At 40.2% G+C, this 19,155-nt stretch overlaps 2 protein-coding genes across 2 annotated transcripts in view; one reads left to right on the top strand and one right to left on the bottom strand.

Moving 5' to 3' along the window:
* Window positions 1-19,155, bottom strand: part of tprg1 (tumor protein p63 regulated 1) — a 701,399-nt gene that overhangs the window by 221,649 nt on the left and 460,595 nt on the right. The gene's annotated exons all lie outside the window — the stretch shown is intronic.
* The window catches only part of LOC308087416 (gamma-aminobutyric acid receptor subunit beta-3-like), a gene marked incomplete at both ends in the record, with an annotated part of 103,764 nt that overhangs the window by 71,078 nt on the left and 13,531 nt on the right, over window positions 1-19,155 (top strand). The window contains 3 exons of the mRNA XM_080431234.1: window positions 11,884-12,104; window positions 15,962-16,044; window positions 17,273-17,410. Of these exons, the coding sequence (XP_080287360.1) occupies window positions 11,884-12,104; window positions 15,962-16,044; window positions 17,273-17,410 (442 nt within the window). The remainder of the gene's footprint in view (window positions 1-11,883; window positions 12,105-15,961; window positions 16,045-17,272; window positions 17,411-19,155) is intronic.

Below are 19,155 nucleotides of genomic sequence, written 5' to 3'. Positions count from 1 at the left end.
TCACTGGGTGTTTCGGGTCTTGCAACAGACACCCTCCTCCAGGCGACCCGACCGAGGCTGATCAGACCCCGGACTGTGTCCAAGTGGCATGCTTCTGCCCCCACTGTCTCTTGGGGGTAGTTAGAGACTAATTGGGGGTTAACTAATTAGGGTTAGCCTGGCACTAGCCAGACCGACAACGTGGATCCACTCACACATGGCATATGTGATCAGTCCGGCCGATGCCAGGCCAGGTTAGTTGAGATGTTGCAGCTGGTGTTGGCGACACTAGGAGGCTCTAGGCACTGTGGGTTGCCTCCGGGCCTGGCTCCTCCTTCATCTAACCAGAAGTAGGGGCTTTTCTGTGCGTTGCGACGACATCATTGCTGCTGGGCACAAACATCTCACTCTGCCTTGATGGATTAAACCCTCCCTGAAGGTTTCACCACAGCATGTAGCTTTTGGTTCTTCCTCACGGAAGAAGTGGTTTGGACTGCCAACTCTCTCCACCCCGGGTCGCCGTCTCTCCTGATGTCACCACAAATTTCCGAATAGCCAAAGTATAATGTAGCGTTGAGTGGTTAATGTATACATTTTTAAATAATATTTGCAAAGTAACTATTAGTTGTGCGATAATTGTTAGGGGTGTTGGGGGGGGAGGATCTTGGATTTACCTTTGTGTGTTTACATTATTATCAGTTGATAAAACCTTTACAATTATAAAAGCTACATAAATGTACTCTGTTCTCATGCCAGCAGATTGGAGTAGATCCTGAAATCCTATGTTTTGAATCAAGAATCGTTTTGAATCAAGAATCGTTTTGAATCGAGAATCGTTTTGAATCGAGAATCGTTTGTTTTGAAAAAATCAATACAAATCGGAATCGTGACCCCAAGAATCGGAATCGAATCGAATCGTGAGATAGCAGACGATTCACAGCCCTAATAATTGTAGTGGAGTAAAAATATAAAGTGTAGAACAATTTGAATACTCAAGTAAAGTAAAATTACTTTAAAATTGTACTTAAGTACTGTAACTTGAGTAATTGTACTTACAGTAGTTACTTTCCACCACTGCATAACACAGCCAGAAACCCGCCAAGGTCCAGCCTCGGCAGGTAGGCAGAGCAGCACAGATTTATACTTACATCGAACATAGCAGATTTAGCCCACAATGCATCACCATGACACATTGTGGAATTGTATATCTGTTCAGCGATCAACACCGTCGCAGGATGAAGCATAAAGTAGGCATTAGACTGAATCCTCAGTGTTAATTTGGCTCTGAGAGTGTAAAAACAGAGCCCTTGCGTGCGTGAGGTTTTTCCTTCTGTAGATGTGTAGCAGAGTAATGTTGCCGTCAGCGTGATACAGTAGCGTGATATTACACCAGATAAGGTAATTGCACTCTTGACTCCAACTGTGCACTCTAAATAAAAAATGGTGCTCTAAGACCTGCTTACTGTGGGGATTCACCTGAGAGTTTCCAAGGAAAAGAGGCGAGGTTGAATAACCATTGATTTAACTGTTCTTTGGAAGGCAGCGACCATTGTTTTCCATAAGTTGAGGCATTGTAAGGTTGGGTAAAATGTGAAAATGCCTTATTGTCTTACTGTATATATATAAGCTCCTTGAGTTGAGGTTATTTATGTTGGAGTGCTGCATTTGACTATTTAGCAGGTGTTAAAAGCATAATACCGGGGGTTTGGACATATGGGTCTATGGTCATGTAGGTGTACTGTTAGTCTTATTTAATAGGAAATTCATGTTTTGTATTATTGATATGTTTAGCTGCTATTTTGTACTGATCCTTGTTGTAGGCTTCTGGTGTGTCTTGAAATGAAGCATTGAGATTCCTTACCTGCTATGTACAATTATGCTAAAGAAAGAGTGTGGGTGTATTTACAGTATGGTGATTAGAAAGGTTTGGAAGTTTGCCATTGTTGCACACCATTTGCTGTAGTTCGAAATAAGATGCAAGCTTCTTTATGTTCATGCCTTTGAGCATATAACTACGGTATATGCCATCTGACAATCTGATCACGTGATTTGACCTAAGTTCTTCAAATGGTTTGCATTTCTATCGCACCTCTACGCAAAGCACTTTACAATGTGTGTTACGTTCACACATTCACACACCATGCAATCCACCAACCTGCTCATCTGGAGCAGTTAGCGGTTCAGTCTAGGTCAAGGACACTTCGCCATGAAGCCAGGAGGAGCCAGGAATTGAACCATCCGATTCTGTGATGGCTACAGGTGGTGCCAATGCTGCCAGTTCCTATCCAGAGTTAATACTTTTTAAATGATTCTTACCCCATATTTCCTTGCTTCTTATCTTTACTACTAAGTCATTCTAGATGGAATGGGTTTTTGAATACTCAGATACTTTCAAGTACTATAATATTTTCAAGAATAAATGTAACTATTTTTTCTTCTTTAAACAGAAGGTCCACTGCAAAGCATTCGAAATAATTGACCAGATCGCAGCATAATTGATTGCTGTAAATCATAAACCTTCATATTGGCACTTGCATACATCTTAATGCCACGTACCCTCACTTAATTCTTTATTATTTTACCAGCCGATAAACCAAAACAAAATGATTTATGTCGATCTTTTGATCAGACACATGTCCCTTATTACCTTGGTTGTAGTCATTTTGTACAGCAACAAGCTGGGGGATGCTCACTAGGTTAGGACTGATGATATTCATAGAGCTCATTCTACACAAGAGAAACCCAGAGCTGCAACTTCCTTTATCCACGAATCGGATCATTAAAAAGTTTATGTTCTTCAGTTCTATAGAAAAACATTTATAATTAGTTGTATGCCATTGTCATGCACCGAAAACTGGCCTATCTATGTAATTCTTACAGTAAATCATGAAACCATAAACTGATCCTCAGTTCATTCCATCTGAAACCCTGTTCTGGCTGCATCTTGAATTTCATCAACAAAAATAGGTCCTACCTAGATCCCCACCGCCCACAATATCCGTTCCGTTTTCATGAGAATACTCCAAAAACATCACATCGGTTTCAAGTATAGCACCTTTTCTTTCCAAGCCTGGCAGAGGATCATGGCTGTCAAGAATGCAAGAATCAGTGAATGTGATACAACACGTATTGTGAGCCCTGTTGGGAGCACTTAGGAACCTTAAGTAGTGCTGGCAAGCCCCCCCACTGCTCACATGGAGACAAGTGTCTTTGACTGCTATTCCTGTACTCCCAGCAGACTCGCTGGTGTTACTGTTAAGCTGACATAAACGATGTTTGACTGGCACACAGTAAGCATGTCTACATATGAGAGCATGAGCTGAAGATGGCACAACTGGGACTCATTTAGTCACCAGTGCTGAAAACTGTCTGTCTACATATCTGAGAGAATAAAAACTATTTTTCACGTTCAGTTCTTGCTAAAAAAAAAACATCCCACTAAAAAGCAGCATCACCTAAAGTGATGGTATGTATCTATGCTGAATATTCTATGATTGGACCAGTGGTTGATTGTGAGGTTGATTGTGACTAACAGTGGTGGACAGTAACGAAGTACATTACTTTAGTTCTGTACTTGAGTATTTGTATTTTTGGGTAGACAATTATTGTAGTTTTGATGCCACTTCATTTCTAGGAAGGGAAAAAGTACATTATGAGTGTAGGCCTACTCAAGTACTGGGGTTGAGTACTTTGTCACCATTGCTGACTAACACCGGTTATCACATTGCCATCTGGATGTACTTTGAATGCATTGGTGTTTTCAGACATCTACGAGGGTAATGTGATGTCCATATGCCGGGGACACATTTATTTATACCTGTCAACAGCTGGTTATGTTATGGTATGCCTAGGCCTGTCACAATTATAAACTTTTCTTGTCATTGCTCAGTCCAAAGCCTTCATTTGGGTAGAGAGAATTGAACTTCATACAGGGTTTCAGGATCAGTATTCTGCGCCCAAGGACAAGCTCATTGTAGGTCCTGATGCTTTTCTGAAAATAGAAAAAAGATTGTCAGCTGTTCTCCCTCCATGTGGGGTTCAGTTTGAATGAAACGGCATACCCCTGTATGACATCAACTACATTTGACATCATTCATCTCTACCTGAGATTTTCCTTTGTATTTCGATATGTGGAATGTGATGATTTCATAGCTTCATGGTTGATGAAGGATGAGAGATAATTTTGGTATAACACTATTTTGTTATGTTTTTGTGGTGTCTATCGTGTGACAATTTATTAAGTAATTAATCTGATATTTAGACTTATGTTAAACACATTCCCCACCATTGACGGAGATCTCCGTCATTTCACACAGAACCAGGAGATAACGTGATCCAAAGATTTACTGCTCCATTCACTTCCTGGCTAAAGTATTTCGGAAATATTATGTATCTTGGCTCCTGTGTTTTACTATGTATTTTTGGCGAAACATGCTATTTTCAATGGTGTATAACAAGCGAACGGGAGGTCTCGTGACATTTTTTTTCACGGAAGCATAGTGAAACCCTCCGTGATTAGCAACCATCAGGGCATCGATCATACTGGAGATAAATATTCTGTGGTTCTTGAAAGATTAGTCAGAATGCTTAAAAAGGCTGGCAGAAGCTACAGCCTGTTTTAGAAAACCCCTGGCAGTGAATGTGTTAAGGAACTGGTTAACTATCAACGCTGTAGATCCATATATGCAAAATCACATGTCTCATGCCCAGGTGGGTTCTATCTCTGTAATGTGAGGGCAAACTGGTAGAACCGCTACAGCCAACCCCCAGCCTTACTGCTCATGGCATGTGACCCAATGAGAAGCATAATGCATCACGTCTTGGCGGGGGAACACAGGGAGTTTTGTGCCAGAGAGAAGGTGAAAAAGAACGCTGGCAAAAGTTGTCACAGAGCCAGAGCCTTTCACCAGACACATCTCTTCTCATTATCTGATGCTCAGCCTCCAATCCCTGCAGAACCAACTTTCACCTTCACAACATTTCTTAGAATTATTTTTAGAATTTCAGTCGGATCTAAAAGACTTTGATCTGTTAGGAAACTGGACATAATACAGGTGCTTTCTGTACCTAGCAAAGGGTCAGTATTGCCACACGTAGAGGCAGTCCCTAAACTAAACTATGTATAATGTACAATATATTTCATACGTACGCGTTTTTTTATACCATTCCTTCCTTGATCTTTCCTGCGTTAACTGCACACCAGTCCACTAGATCTGTCACCTCCTGCCGGTACAACGACTCATCATTGTGGGATATATCCGTCCCACTACTACTGTGTCGTCTGCACATTTCTGCAAACTTTAAACCCTGCTCAGAGATTAGAGCGTCGGTCTTGTAAGCCGAATGTCGGAAGTTTAAGTCTTCCCTAGCGCTACATACATCGGCTGTTTGAAAATAGCTGATCTACAAGCTCACAACGCAATGTGCTGTGTTGTGAGCTTGTAGATGTGCTAATAATGTAAAAAAGAAAATCTTGAGCAAATATTTTCAGATGATGGTTTGCGGTCAAATACATATTAATTGAGAGGTCCTTGAAAAAGTTTGAGAACCACTGCTATAGGAGACAACTTGTTTGAGCAGAGGCTAAATAATGTTTCGATTTAGTTGCAATACCTCTTGTCAACATGTAGTGGTCCTACAGAGGATAGATATTTCTCAGTTTTTCTTCTGTATAAATGACATATAGTATACAGTAAATGTATGGATTGCAGCTTTAAGTTACACTTTATTATCCCCTTGGGGAAATGTGTCCTCTGCATTTTACCCATTCCTAACTACTTGGGTGCAATGAGCAGCCACAGTGAGTGCATCCCCAGGGACCAACTCAGTTGTAATGCCAGTACCTTGGTTAAGGGCAATGGCTGAAGTGTGCACCTAGCATGCGTGTCTTTTGGTTTGGAAGGAAATCGAAGTACCCAGAGGAAATACAGGGAAAACATGCAAACTCCACAAAGAAAGACCCCTCTTGTGCCTCATTTCATATGCATTCTGCACTAAGGAAACATACATCAAATGGGTGCACTGGCCTGGAAATACAGTGTGCTTGTCATTCTGAAGCACACCTTGCTTATAATTAAATCGCAATATGTGCCTCTCCCATTTATATTACACAAGTACTGGAAGGAGATTTTATTATGCATTTAAGGGAAGATTGCACAAATAATGGGAGTAGGTATGCATATGCATTTAAGGGTGGATCACACAAATAATGGGAGGAGATAATCTAGGCCTAGCCCAAAGATTCTATAGTATAGTATCTAGATTAAGGAGTAACGCAAGAAGTCAAAGATGACCTTGAACCTCCCTGGCACAACACCAGCAAATAGTCAAACCCCTTGCAACTCAAGCCTACACTACCTGTCATCTGAATCATTTTAATTTGTAATCGGCACTGCAGAAGGAATATCACATCACTTGTTTTGACATTCAATGCCCTGAACCTTTTTTTCACTGTATGAACACATTACAGAAACAGAAAACACAATGTTCAGTCATCTGTAATACAAGTCATTGTCTTGCTATCTGTTCAATAGCTCATTTTATGACTCCTAAAGCCGTTATTTTATGAACAATAGTCACCCAAATTCAATTTCTCTCAGTTGCAATGCACAATGTTTGTGTAATTAATCAATTAATTAATCAGTATTGAATTTAGCTTTAACTTGAATTAATGAGCTGGTTGAGGGCTCTGTGTTGCACGCATTCAATTTACATTTTACCTTTTAAAAGGTACACCTTTATTAATCCTGCAGAGGAAATTCAGTTTCAACTTCAGCCAGCTGATGACTGCTCGGTCATGAAGATCACTCAGGGGGGAGCTGTTAGGGATTAAATGTCTTGCTCAGGAACATTACTGTGGCATGGTTGAACTGGTGACACTGACGGTGGGGTTGCAAAATTATTTTGGGTCATAAGAAAGAAAAAAAAAATCAGCAGAATGAATGAAATAGGTACAATCTAAAAATGATTACAAATAGTACATTTTACCCATCTCATTAGGTACTGTAAATGTGATTGATTGAATTCTATATTAACAAGATTATTAACAGTAGCTACAAGTAGTAGGCCTACAGTCAAAAGTCATACTAAAATGCATTACAATTGCGCACCGAACGTGCAATTTTATGTCCTTAAATTACTTCCAGGTGGGGTCGCGAGTCAATGGCCGCATTATTTTGGGGTCGCGGGCTGAAAAGTTTGGGAACCCATGGACTAAGCATTTGGCTGCACGTAACCGCTGTTTCACATACAAATATGGAACAAGGAGGCGGTCCCATTCACAGATAGTGTAATTAGCTGCTAGCCTAGTAAATCAGACGTTCTGTTCATGCAGATTGCCAGCACAATTTGCCCTGAACCTTACGTGTACATAAATCTGGTCTTCAATGATTGAGTGGAGGTAGAGGCTATGAGATTATCTGAGGCGATATGTGTTGTTTGACTTTGACCAGTCAAATCAGCCTGCCCTATAGCCAACTTGCTGTCCCCATGCATGACGCATTGGCCCCTGGGGGCCAGTCTCCGACAACACAAACTTCTGTATGTGATTTAATGAGGGCTTGAAATTAACACCTGCCAAATGCAGGTCAAAATTAACTGGTGGGTAACACTGTCAAGTTACTAGCCAACTTGGCATGTGATGACTCAACTTCCAAATAAGCAGAATGGATGGAGTCATAATTCTCCTATAGCACTAATCTTATCTTTCCCATGAATGCAGTGTTGTGACATGTAATACAACCAATGTTGTAAATTTGACTGAACAAGTTGACAAACTATGACCGCTATGGTTGTCTAACACAAACAAATGAGGCTGGTGATACAGTGGGCTTGCTTTTGACCAATATTGTTGGTCTACACATGTGGTTGGGTTATACTATTATAAACTAGAAACAAAATTTCTTAGAAATTTTAAGTGTGCCTGCAGCTCGCTAAGTCTGGACCCAAAATATTGTCACTACAAAGTACCACCAATCGACTCCAAATGGCCTGAAACTAATTGACCACTTTTGGGTGGTACATTTTGGCAGGTTAAAAAAAAGAAGCAGGAAAAGAATTATGAAAAAATTAAGAAGAATTCACCGAACCCTAAAACAAAAAAAGAAAGTACCCAAAAAATGTAAGCAAAAAAGGAGCATCTAAAAAATAATAATAATAATTCAAAACAATTACTCATAATGGTTTGAAGTGCTTGTTTCACCTACTTCCGGTGGTCTGAGCCAAAAACGGAGCCCGATGTATTCGTTCGCAGACTCCCAAGTTTCGGTGCGTTTTGGGCACTTTTTTTTTACATGGGTTTCAATGGGGGACTAAAAGGGGGCGTGGTTACGTAGTTTTGCGTATTACGTCGCCGTGGTAACACGTAACGTCAAGAAAAGTAATAGCCAGCTTGTCCCCGCACGTTTTGATGTATACATTGCCGGGGCCGTGTCAACCGTGTGCACTTAGGCCACCTCATTCGGCCAAAATTCGTATTTTTTTGCGAATTACGTCAGAATGGTAAGGCGTAACGGCTAGAAACTTTCGAGCACACTATTCCCGGCCAAGCCGCACGTTTTGATGGATAGTTTTCCGGGGTAGTGTAAACCGTGCGGCAGGAGTCAATCAATAAATATCAATATATATATCAATAAATATTATTATTAAGTATGGCGGAATACAATAAGTGTTTTGCCATTACATGGCAGGCACACTTACTGTAACTACTGTATAATACTATATTTTGTGATTTTTCTTTCAATAAAAACAAAAATATGTTCTCAGTGGCTAGTAACTATCATCCAATTGCCAGATTGGCTGATGATTCAAATAAAAAGTAAATTTCAAGCCCTGCTAACCCTTCAAGGAAGTTTCTTCAAAATCAGGCCAGTGGGTCCAGAGCTACCATGAGATATCCTGAAGGTGACTCTCCACCAAACAGACTATTTCAGACTATTTCAGACTGCAACAGACTGGTGTTCGGTTGGCAAAAGTTGGTGTTTAGTCTGTCAGCCGACGTGCCCATTGATAGCCTGCCAGCGTTGCCAGGTCTGCTTATTATAAGCGACTTTGGGCTTGTTTCCCTGCAAAGTCGCTTGTAAATAGATGTTCCCAGCGTTTTTTCTTCACTGACGTGCAGTGTTGTAAAGTAACTAGTACATTTACTCAAGTACTGTACTTAAGTACAATTTTGAGGTACTTTTACTTTACTGGAGTATTTCCAATTGTCTATACTTTTACTCCACAACAATTATTTGAAATCTTTAGTTACTAGTTACTTTGCAGATATAAATCTTAATAAAACATACATTAACCACTTTAGCCCTATATTATACCTATAGGCTATTTGAAAATAGCAGATCTACAAGCTCACAACGTGTTGCGATGCGACGCGTTCTGAGCTTGTAGATCTGCTATTTTCAAACATTTTAGTACTTTACATTTTGATACCAATACTTTAGTACTTTTACTCAAGTAAATGTTGAATTCCGGACTTTTACTTGTAACAGACTCAGAGTACATCTATTGCATTGATACTTTTACTTAAAGTTATACAGTGCAGGTCCACAAATAACGATTTTTAGCAGCCTCTGCTGGTCATTACCGTCACTGCAGGCCGTTTGTTTATTCCTCTGTTACCCAGAATTCCATTTGTTTTCACCGGAAGACGGAAGCGTTTCAAAAAGCGTTCTTTTAATTGTTTTATACGATCTGTGGATCGTTTCTCTTAGCCAGTGGAGCTTTAGTTACCGTGAGCTGTGTTTTCTTTTTCTGTTGTTTTTCGACCTTCAAATCATACAATCTCTTAAAATCAGCGTGAGTTTCCTTTTTGTTATTAGCGCGATAGTTCCTGGCCAAACAGGAAACCGGTGCGGTAGTTCCTGGCCAAACAGGAAACCGGTGCATTTCCGCCTCCGTTTTCCGGCCAGATGACGTAATTTTCGTGGGAAAGGCTCACAGAGCCACCGTTCAATAGAAAATATATAAATAAAAGGCTTTCGGGGGTGAAATTCATGGAGTGGGTGTTGTGAAACTTTTGCCACTCAAAAGATATACAATTTAACTTTAGTTTTGTTGAAAAAGTTACCTAGTATTACTTTAAGTAAAACATTTGAGTACTTTTTCCACCACTGCTGACGTGTACACAACATTTTTTAAAACGGTTATTCGAATAATCAAAAATAAATACATAAATAAAAAATAAATTGAAATTAACACCCAGAAAATAGCCAAAACTGAGCACATTTCGATCTATAAGGCCAAATCTCATTTGAAAAAAATATATAGATATTTATATATAGAGTATATTAAAGCCAATTAAAATGTTTATACTATTGGAATCTTACACACCTGCTCCCGACGGACCACCCGACGGACCCCTAACCGACTGGACGACGATATCGAACGCTTCCCGACGCCAAGTCGGCCCAAAATCGGTGCGGTGGAGAGCTGGCTTGAGACCCACAGCCCCCAATTATGGCCTATTAACCACTTTAAGCTCTATTTTATACTTGATCTTACGATGGTGTCACACCGCGTCACCCTGCAACGCGTTGTGAGCTTATAGATCTGCTATTTAGCCTATTTATGAAAATGTGGCGTGCCAGGTTGAAAGATGTAGTTAAACCGGTGTTGAGAGGACAAATAGAGATCTGGGAGTTGTATTCAAAGGAAAAGTGAGGCACTTAAACACTTGTCATGAGTGTGCTACTGTGCCAGTGGATTCAAATGCAGGCATTCTCAGCATCGCCAACTTTGTGTTTATTTCCTGAGTCCTGGTTATTTATTTAAGAGAGCATTAGTCAGCAGAACAAAGCCAAGTGGGCTAGTAAAGAGCTCCATTAAAGCCCCAGGAAAAAGCTTTTCTGTTTGATGGCTCCACCTGTGGAGCCTGTTGGAAATCAGATTGTCCTCTGAATTATTGACAGGCTTATTTCACAGCATGCATGGTGTGTAACTGTACTACGTCAAAGCTACTGTATCTGCTTTGTCTCTCTGTCTGTCCGTTCATCTGTCCAATTTTGGGTTATTTTCCTGATATATCCAAATCCAAACCTAATTGCAAAACAATAAAGCACAGGCATGCACACGCGTCACACAAACAGTAATATTATTATCTCTATACCTCTCTCAAACTCACACACAGACACATACAAACACAAACAAACACACACACACGTTGATCAAGGTCCACCAGGGTTCTGTACTTGACTCCCCCTCCGATTTTTTTTGCCACATTTTTGCCAACATTTTTGCCAAATGTTTTCCATTTTTGTCTGTTCATCGATTATGATTTCCCTGAATAATAATGCCTGGAACGCTAGGGTTCATGTTGTTAAATTATTTTGATTGGGTATCCTGGTATAAGTATCATGCCACTGTGCTGTGTGCTCCAGTTTTGGGTTGTTGTTGGGTTAATCAGGCAGATCCAGTTGGCAGCAGTGTTTGGGCATGGCGAGAGTATAGTGGTCAGCCTTCAGAGCTGAGCCATGGTATCGATGCTGTGGCTGCAGAAATGGAAATCTATAATCTGAGGGCTAGTGCCACAATTCTGAGCAGAAGGGCTGAGGAGGGTTTCTTCTCTAGACAGCTCTTGAAAAATGGCCGCCCGGGGCCGGTTGTTGAGAATCAGAGTTGTTTGACAATTCTATAAATATCACCTTGACTACAGAAAATCCATCCTGAGCTCTGGGGCTGCAGACACGTAGCAATGACCTAGGTGGTAGCCTTAACTCACTGTGAGTAAGTGAACCCTGAACTCACAGTTATGACGGCGTACGCTAACATTACCCCAGAGTCCCACAGATCTGGGACACAATACTGCATTATTTATACTGTACAGTATCTGCCATGTAATAGCATCAATGTGATGTGTCTGCGTCTGTGATGTGCACTAAATGACCTGTGTTCTCCTTTGGTCCATAGGATTACACGCTGACTATGTACTTCCAGCAGTACTGGAGAGATAAGAGGTTAGCCTACGCTGGGATCCCTCTCAACCTGACGCTAGACAACAGGGTGGCAGACCAGCTCTGGGTCCCTGACACCTACTTCCTCAATGACAAGAAGTCCTTTGTGCATGGTGTTACAGTTAAGAACCGCATGATTCGACTCCACCCGGACGGTACCGTTCTCTACGGACTAAGGTGAGTTCAACCGCTGCAGATAGACTCCCACAGATGCTCTCCTGTTGAAACCACCATATTTTGATTGTTGTGATTTCCCCTCTGGGCATTTTCTGAGACAAAACCTGTCCCTTGTATGGCTATGAGTAACCTCACTGTACAGGAAATGGAACAGTTCTTCCACTTTGATGCAAAATGTGTATTAGTCACCCATGAACCAGGTGATGGCTTTGGTTCAGTGGTTCTCAAAAGTTTTAATTTCAAGCACCCCATAACTCTTACGGGTCTATTTGGTTTCATTTGCACACTCTCAGAGTTATAGACCTGTAAGGATCCATACAACCCCCTCAAGGAACCCTGAGGTTCCCTGGACCCCACTTTGAGAACCACTGGCATAGTTGTTAACCACTGAAACCCTATATACTTCATTGCCTGGGGGTCCTCCAGGGGTCTATAGAGCGTGCCAAAAATCCTGAAGGGGGCGTCAACAAGTGTCTTTTGGTAGCTGCCGACATCTTTGAGGGGTAAAAACCAGGTTGACTTAACCATAGACATATAAAGGTAGACGCCTCCTCTGGCTCTGAAGCGTCGGCATCTCGGACGCACTTCCGCTTCCTCTATGCTTCTGGGGGGCAGCTGGAAATTTCCGTCTGCGTCACAGAAGGGGGCGTTCAGTAGGCCAATCAGACGCAGGTGGGGGCGGCACAACTAGATTCTGACAAGTCCTGGAAAAGACGCGCTGTGGTTGGCCAGTAGTCAACACGCTGTGATTGGCCAGTGCCCGTTCCCCCCGGAAATATGGTGGCTACCATACCAAGCATGTCGCTCCAATGAACTGCAGAGGCCAATGAGGTATCTAGGTTTCTAATATCTATGGACTTAACATTTCCCAATGCCACGCCCAATGCCTCGCCCCCCCGTGGTGACTACGCGTTGGCACGCTCTATACTTGGCCCCTCTTTTTTCCCTTTCACCAAATCTCTTTATTGAAAATACCCTATATACAACACATCGCATTGTGAGCTTGTAGATTGGCTATTTTAGCCAAACATTCGCCTATTTTCGCTGAATGTTCGCCTATTATGACTAGTGTCATGAATAGTGACACTAGACATCATGTGGTTAAAGGCCCATACCGGTGGTCTGACATGTTTAGCCCATTGATTATGACTCATACTTGACATTACTGAAGACGATTTTACAAAAATAATCATTTGGATTATGTTATTTGCATTACGGTATGTAATCCATGTACAAGTATTTTTTGGGCAAGTTACATTATAGCTGCATTTTAATGCAATTCAAAGCACAGATTTATTTGAAAAGTTGAAAATGGTCCCTGGTGAACAGACCCGGACCGCTGGCCCAGAGGTCTGGGCACCTAGGCTGCAAGGCTGCAATATACTGTATACTATCAATAAAGGCAGAAAAAGCCCCCAAAAATCTAAAAAGGAAGCCATTGAAAGTACAGTGGTCTATATTTATATACAATATGGCCAAAGCTGTGAATGGAAGATGACACGCATTGAAGCCGGTATGGTCCTTTCATTTGTTCACGTTCGGAACATGCATGTTCCCTGGTCTAGGGTTGAGCGTTTGTCTCCCCAATGTTGTCTGCCAGTTACTTTTACCACTGTCTGCCTTAAAACAAAAACATGAGTGCAGTGGACCGCCCATGCTCCTTTCAAAATGAATAGTCAGTCAGGGTCAGAAACAATCCTTATGATGCAGGAATGATATTTCTGCTGCCGCAGTACCTCTGAAAGAACAGCAACACTTGAATCAAATTATATTGTGTGTATATCATATTAATCACAAGTACCGCAGTGCAATAACGTATAGAAGAAACGACAGAGATAGAGAGGCAGATTTTATCAATCGATTGCAAAAAGATAGTGTTTTATTTGCTTCTTTTCTAGAGGCATTAAGGATGTAATTCTCATGATTTTAAATGTACTGTACTGCGGCTCAGCCATGTGTGTGTAGAAACTACCGCTTGGCTTCTCAGTACAACAAGCCCTCAAACCCAATTAAGTTTAATTTGCAGACAATCTGCTTTTCAATCTTAAATGCCACTGCATTGCCAAAATGTGCATTTAAAAGTACAATGCGTAGTAGAGAATACAATGAAGTAATAGTAATGTGTTAATACAATTATGTGCATTTAGTAATTATGTTAGTTCACTATAATCTGTGGATGGCTGTGCTCTAAGATGATGATCAAGCAGTCTTGAGAACTGTTAAGCTATAACAGAATCACTTCGCTTTCATCTCCTAGATAGCATTTCTCACTCTCAGACTATAGTACTGTAAACCAAGAGTTAGCTTAGTTTATTTTATATTATTTATTTATTTTTCAACAATAGAACATAGAAGCCCAGTGATAAAAAATACATTAACCATAGAAACATTACAATGCGTTGGAGAGATTAGTGTAGGCCTTATAAAAACAAGGATAGCTTTAATTATGCTAAGGACACTATTGATGTGAGATCATTGTTTTACTATAGGCTGTTAATGCAGCCCTAATCACAGTGACGCCTACTCTAGGTAAGCCTGAAGTGAAGGGGCAGGTGGATGTGTTGGACATTCAATATGGGTGTTAGGGCTGGGCAATTAAAGGTAGGGTAAGCAATATTTTTGGGTTAAAAAGGTTAAAGCTCTAAATTATGATAGTAATCACTGCTATATAGTAGGACATTAACGAATAGTGATTTATGGTATTCGAATTATTCGACCCAAAAGTATTCGAATAGTCGATTATTCGATTTGATCAATGCCATTGAAAAAAATAAAAAATTAAAAAAAAGTTTTTTTTTTTTTTTTTTTTTTTTCAATGGCATTGATGACTCGACTCAAGGAATGCGAGTTGACGTCACACCAGAGCTCACAGCTGCGTGTCTGCTCTAGAAAAGCCACTAAAAAAAAAAAATCTTAAAAAAATAAATAAAAATGTTTTTTTTTTTTTTTTTTTTTTTCCGAATAGTCGAATAGTGGTTTGATAGTCGAATAGTCGGTTTGGTATTCGAATATTCGAATATTCGACTATTCTGTGAATGCCCTACTATATAGAGTGTTTGTTCAGTAGCAGGGGTCTCTGCGTCTCTCCACAAGAAAATACATTTCCAAGTAGGTGGCCAATCGTCAGCCAATGAAGAGAAAGTACCAATTTATCAGCTTCAATTTTATAGTGTTTCCATTCCAATTTTGTCTGCTCATTTCTTTGTTTCATCACTTCCAACTTGTTTATCCTGTGCCCTGTGTGAGTTCTCTTTCCTGATTGGATAAAATTCGCATCCCCACCTGAAAATGCATTTTCTGTTTAATTAAGAGCTGGAGGGATGAGGAGAGACCCCTGTTAATGAACAAACACTCTATACCTTTGAGTACTATCAGAATATAAATCAATATAACACTTATTTTAACAAAAAATATATCACTTACCCTACCTTTAACCGAAAATATATTGAAATCGGAATTTAGAACCAATAATGGACTTAATCTTGTTCATGTAGGTTAATCGAAGCATATATATATGTGTGTGTGTGTGTGTGTGTGTGTGTGTGTGTGTGTGTGTGTATATATATATATATATATATATATATATATATATATATATATATATATATATATATATATATGCTTCGATTAACCTACAAATCAACAATCAACAAATCGACACAAAAAAACTTATTTTTTTACATTTATTTCTGTCTTTCTCAATGTTGTGTAGGTTAAAAGATGCACATTTCTGTGCTGATATATTCCCTTTTCATTTTACAGGGGGTTGTTCCCGCGGTGTGATGTAAATCAAATCGTAAAGCAATAATTTCCTCCAGATGATGTGTACTTCTCTCTTGGGTTTGTCTATAATTCAGAATCACAACCACAGCAGCCTGCATGATGGATCTGAGGAGATACCCACTGGATGAGCAGAACTGCACTTTGGAAATCGAGAGCTGTAAGTTAAAAGCCCAGTTTATGACTCAAACTAAAATTAAATAAATAAAAATGATGATATACGTTGCCCTGGGTGAAGGGAGTGATAAAAGGATATTGGACATTGAGGCTGATTAATGTTATCAGCCCTTGGGGTGATACGGCAGTAGTTGACCAGTCAGTGCCAGCCAAAGTGCCACCGTCTGCTGAACTGTCACCTTGAGTGACCTCACTGCAGAAGGAATTCAGCACGTCAAACATCGCCGCCACAGTTTACTGCATTGCTCAAATGCTATATTCTCATTGTACTGTATGTGTGACTAAATACGTTTGTGATGAACAAAATATCACCTGGCCATTCATCGTCACCCTCTGTGACGATGAAAGTACAGGTCATCATAGCAATGACAAATGCCTTAGGGCAACGACAAATGCCTGGGTGATAATCTACAGTCTAAACTGTGGCTGTTTTGTACAGAGGACAATGCAGACATTACAGCTATTGTGCCAATGAAGAGTGATTTTAGCTAGACAGTAAGCACCAACACACAAGGACGGAGTCACTGGTCTAGGTTTTGTAATTTTTAATAACTTCTTTGGCCATCCTTGTTCTCGACACACTTGCCCTCATAAAGCTGTCGATGGTCATGGAATCCTCGAAAGTGGTGTTTGTCAGCTTGTCTGCCAACAAGGTCAGACACACCGTCAATTTGTCGCTGTCGGGTGGAAACCTTGTATGTCCAACACTGTTACTTTTCAGGAAATGGAAAGTTCCAATGAAGTTATTTAGTCACAAGCTCTTGTTAGTACTTTTCATTGGTTAAATATTTGACTTAAGCATATTCAACTCTCACTTTCACAAAATGTTACAATAAAAAAAACGTAAATAGCCAAGCAAAACATTGTCCAGCAGTGCGTGTCACATCACAACATATTGTGGGCTTGTAGATCCGCTATTTTTGCTACTTCCACACGACCATTCATTTATGATAAAACATGAAAATAATGTGGAGATACAAGGTTTCTGCATGACAGTGACGATTTACATGTCACATGTACCCAGCCTTTGTGATTCATGGGACTTAATCACATGTGACACATTAGGACATGAAATGTCACTCCAGCGTTGGTGTGAATGACAACACATTAGTCATATTATCTTCTAGCTAACAAAGTGACAGGGCAAGTGCTTACCCTCTAAACGTGAGTCATGTCTTTGACTGGGATGTGTGCATCACCCTCACCCACAGACGGCTACACGACGGATGACATTGAGTTCTACTGGAAAGGAGGGGACAACGCGGTGACGGGGGTGACCCGCATCGAGCTCCCACAGTTCTCCATTGTGGACTACAAGCTGGTCTCCAAGAACGTGGTCTTCTCAACTGGTATGTTGAATGAAGAGAGACGCTAATTAATTAGCTGTATGAAATCAATTGTTTAAAGCTGAAATCCATAACTTTTTCATTGAATACAAGTTTACGGTAGAGTAGCCTATGTTACTACAATAATAACAATAATAATAACACAACTGCTGTAGTTTTAGTTGGTTTACATGCTCTTATATTGACACATTTAGATAGATAGTTATAGATACATAGAAAGATAGATAGATAGATACCGGTAGATAGATAGATACCAGTAGATAGATACCGGTAGATAGATACCGGTAGGTAGGTAGGTAGATAGATAGATAGATAGATATAGATAGATAGATAGATTTTTTTTTTAAATATTCATTGTCGATTGAGAGGGGGGGGGTAGAATTATCCCTGAACTGCATGTTGCGTCTAATGACATTCAACTCTGCTGTGGAACCTCCACACTCCCAACAGTTGCACGCGAGGGAGGTGCTCGAATGTAATGAGTTTTGCCAAAGTTCGCTGTGAAGGCCATGATCATATAGCTGTCCTCAGCTTTGCCTGTGTTCCCATGAGGGCCTTCTTATAATTTATTTCAAAAGGCTCATCTCATTACAAAATTTGCATCCTCCTCCAGCCTCTCACTGCAACACTAGAACTGGGAATATGAATGGAGAGGCAATTACCCGTCTGTTTATTCAAGCTGTTGGAAGAAAAGGAGGTAGTGGTAGCAGGGGGATTGGGTGTACTTGATAAAGGATATATTATATTCATATGGGAGAAGAGCCGAAGCATAAATGATTCCCTTGTGATGCTTGTGATGGTCGACTCAGAGGCATCACAATAATGATTATTCCCACTGCTGGACTAATGATGTATGGAAAATGGATTTTGGGCTTGAACGCTATGTCGTGCTCAAGTGACCTGAGAGGGCAGTGTTGGTTTGTTTTACCACCAGAGGTTCAAAGGAGGAGACTTTCAAATGCCTTGACATTGTGTTTCTGAGGTTCCAATAGACACAGAGGTGGGTGTGTGTGTGCGTACTCAGTCACTTTATAGAAGCTTGCCAGGATTGGACCTCTAAAGCCAAGACATCAACTTGTTTTTAAGATTCATGAAAAGGACAGCTTTAACCAATTTTAGCTTTAAAGGGGTGAGCTTTAAGATTTTGCACTGTAATAAAGTTGGGGCATTAGAGAAAGATAAAACATTTTGAAAAAAAAATCTTGCACTGGCAAAGTATGATGACTGTAAGTCTGAATGGACTAAATCATATTTTAGCAAAAGATCTCACAGATTGACACCATTAATTTTTCTAGTCTAATTAAAAAGGGGACATTACATTCTTTGCCTTGAAAAAATCCACGGGGGGGGGTTGCTTTACCTTTTTCAGCATAGTTTTCTCTATCCCAGCTTGCCTCATCTACCTCAACATACACATTCTTGGTGTTGTCGTTCTACAACTACGGTTATATAATAATACACTTTATTTATATAGCACAGCTCTTAACAAGGTTATACAGAGTGCTTCACAGAAGAAAAGAAAATAACAGCACAAATAAAAGCAAAACAGATGAAATAAAACACACAAATGAAACAAATAAAAACCAGAGTAGCAGATTAAAATTAAACAAATAGAAACATTAAACAATAAAAGCTGGGATATAGAAATAACTTGCTGAGCTGGTTAGCCGATCACAGTCAGTAAATACTTTATGTAATTTCAAGTGAGGCCATTTAAAGCTTTAAAGGCGATCAGTATAATTTTGAAA

Source organism: Gymnoscopelus braueri (genome assembly GCF_963280865.1).
Source record: "Gymnoscopelus braueri genome assembly, chromosome: 6".
Lineage (NCBI taxonomy): Eukaryota > Metazoa > Chordata > Actinopteri > Myctophiformes > Myctophidae > Gymnoscopelus > Gymnoscopelus braueri.
This window is presented reverse-complemented; position numbering and strand designations above follow the sequence as displayed.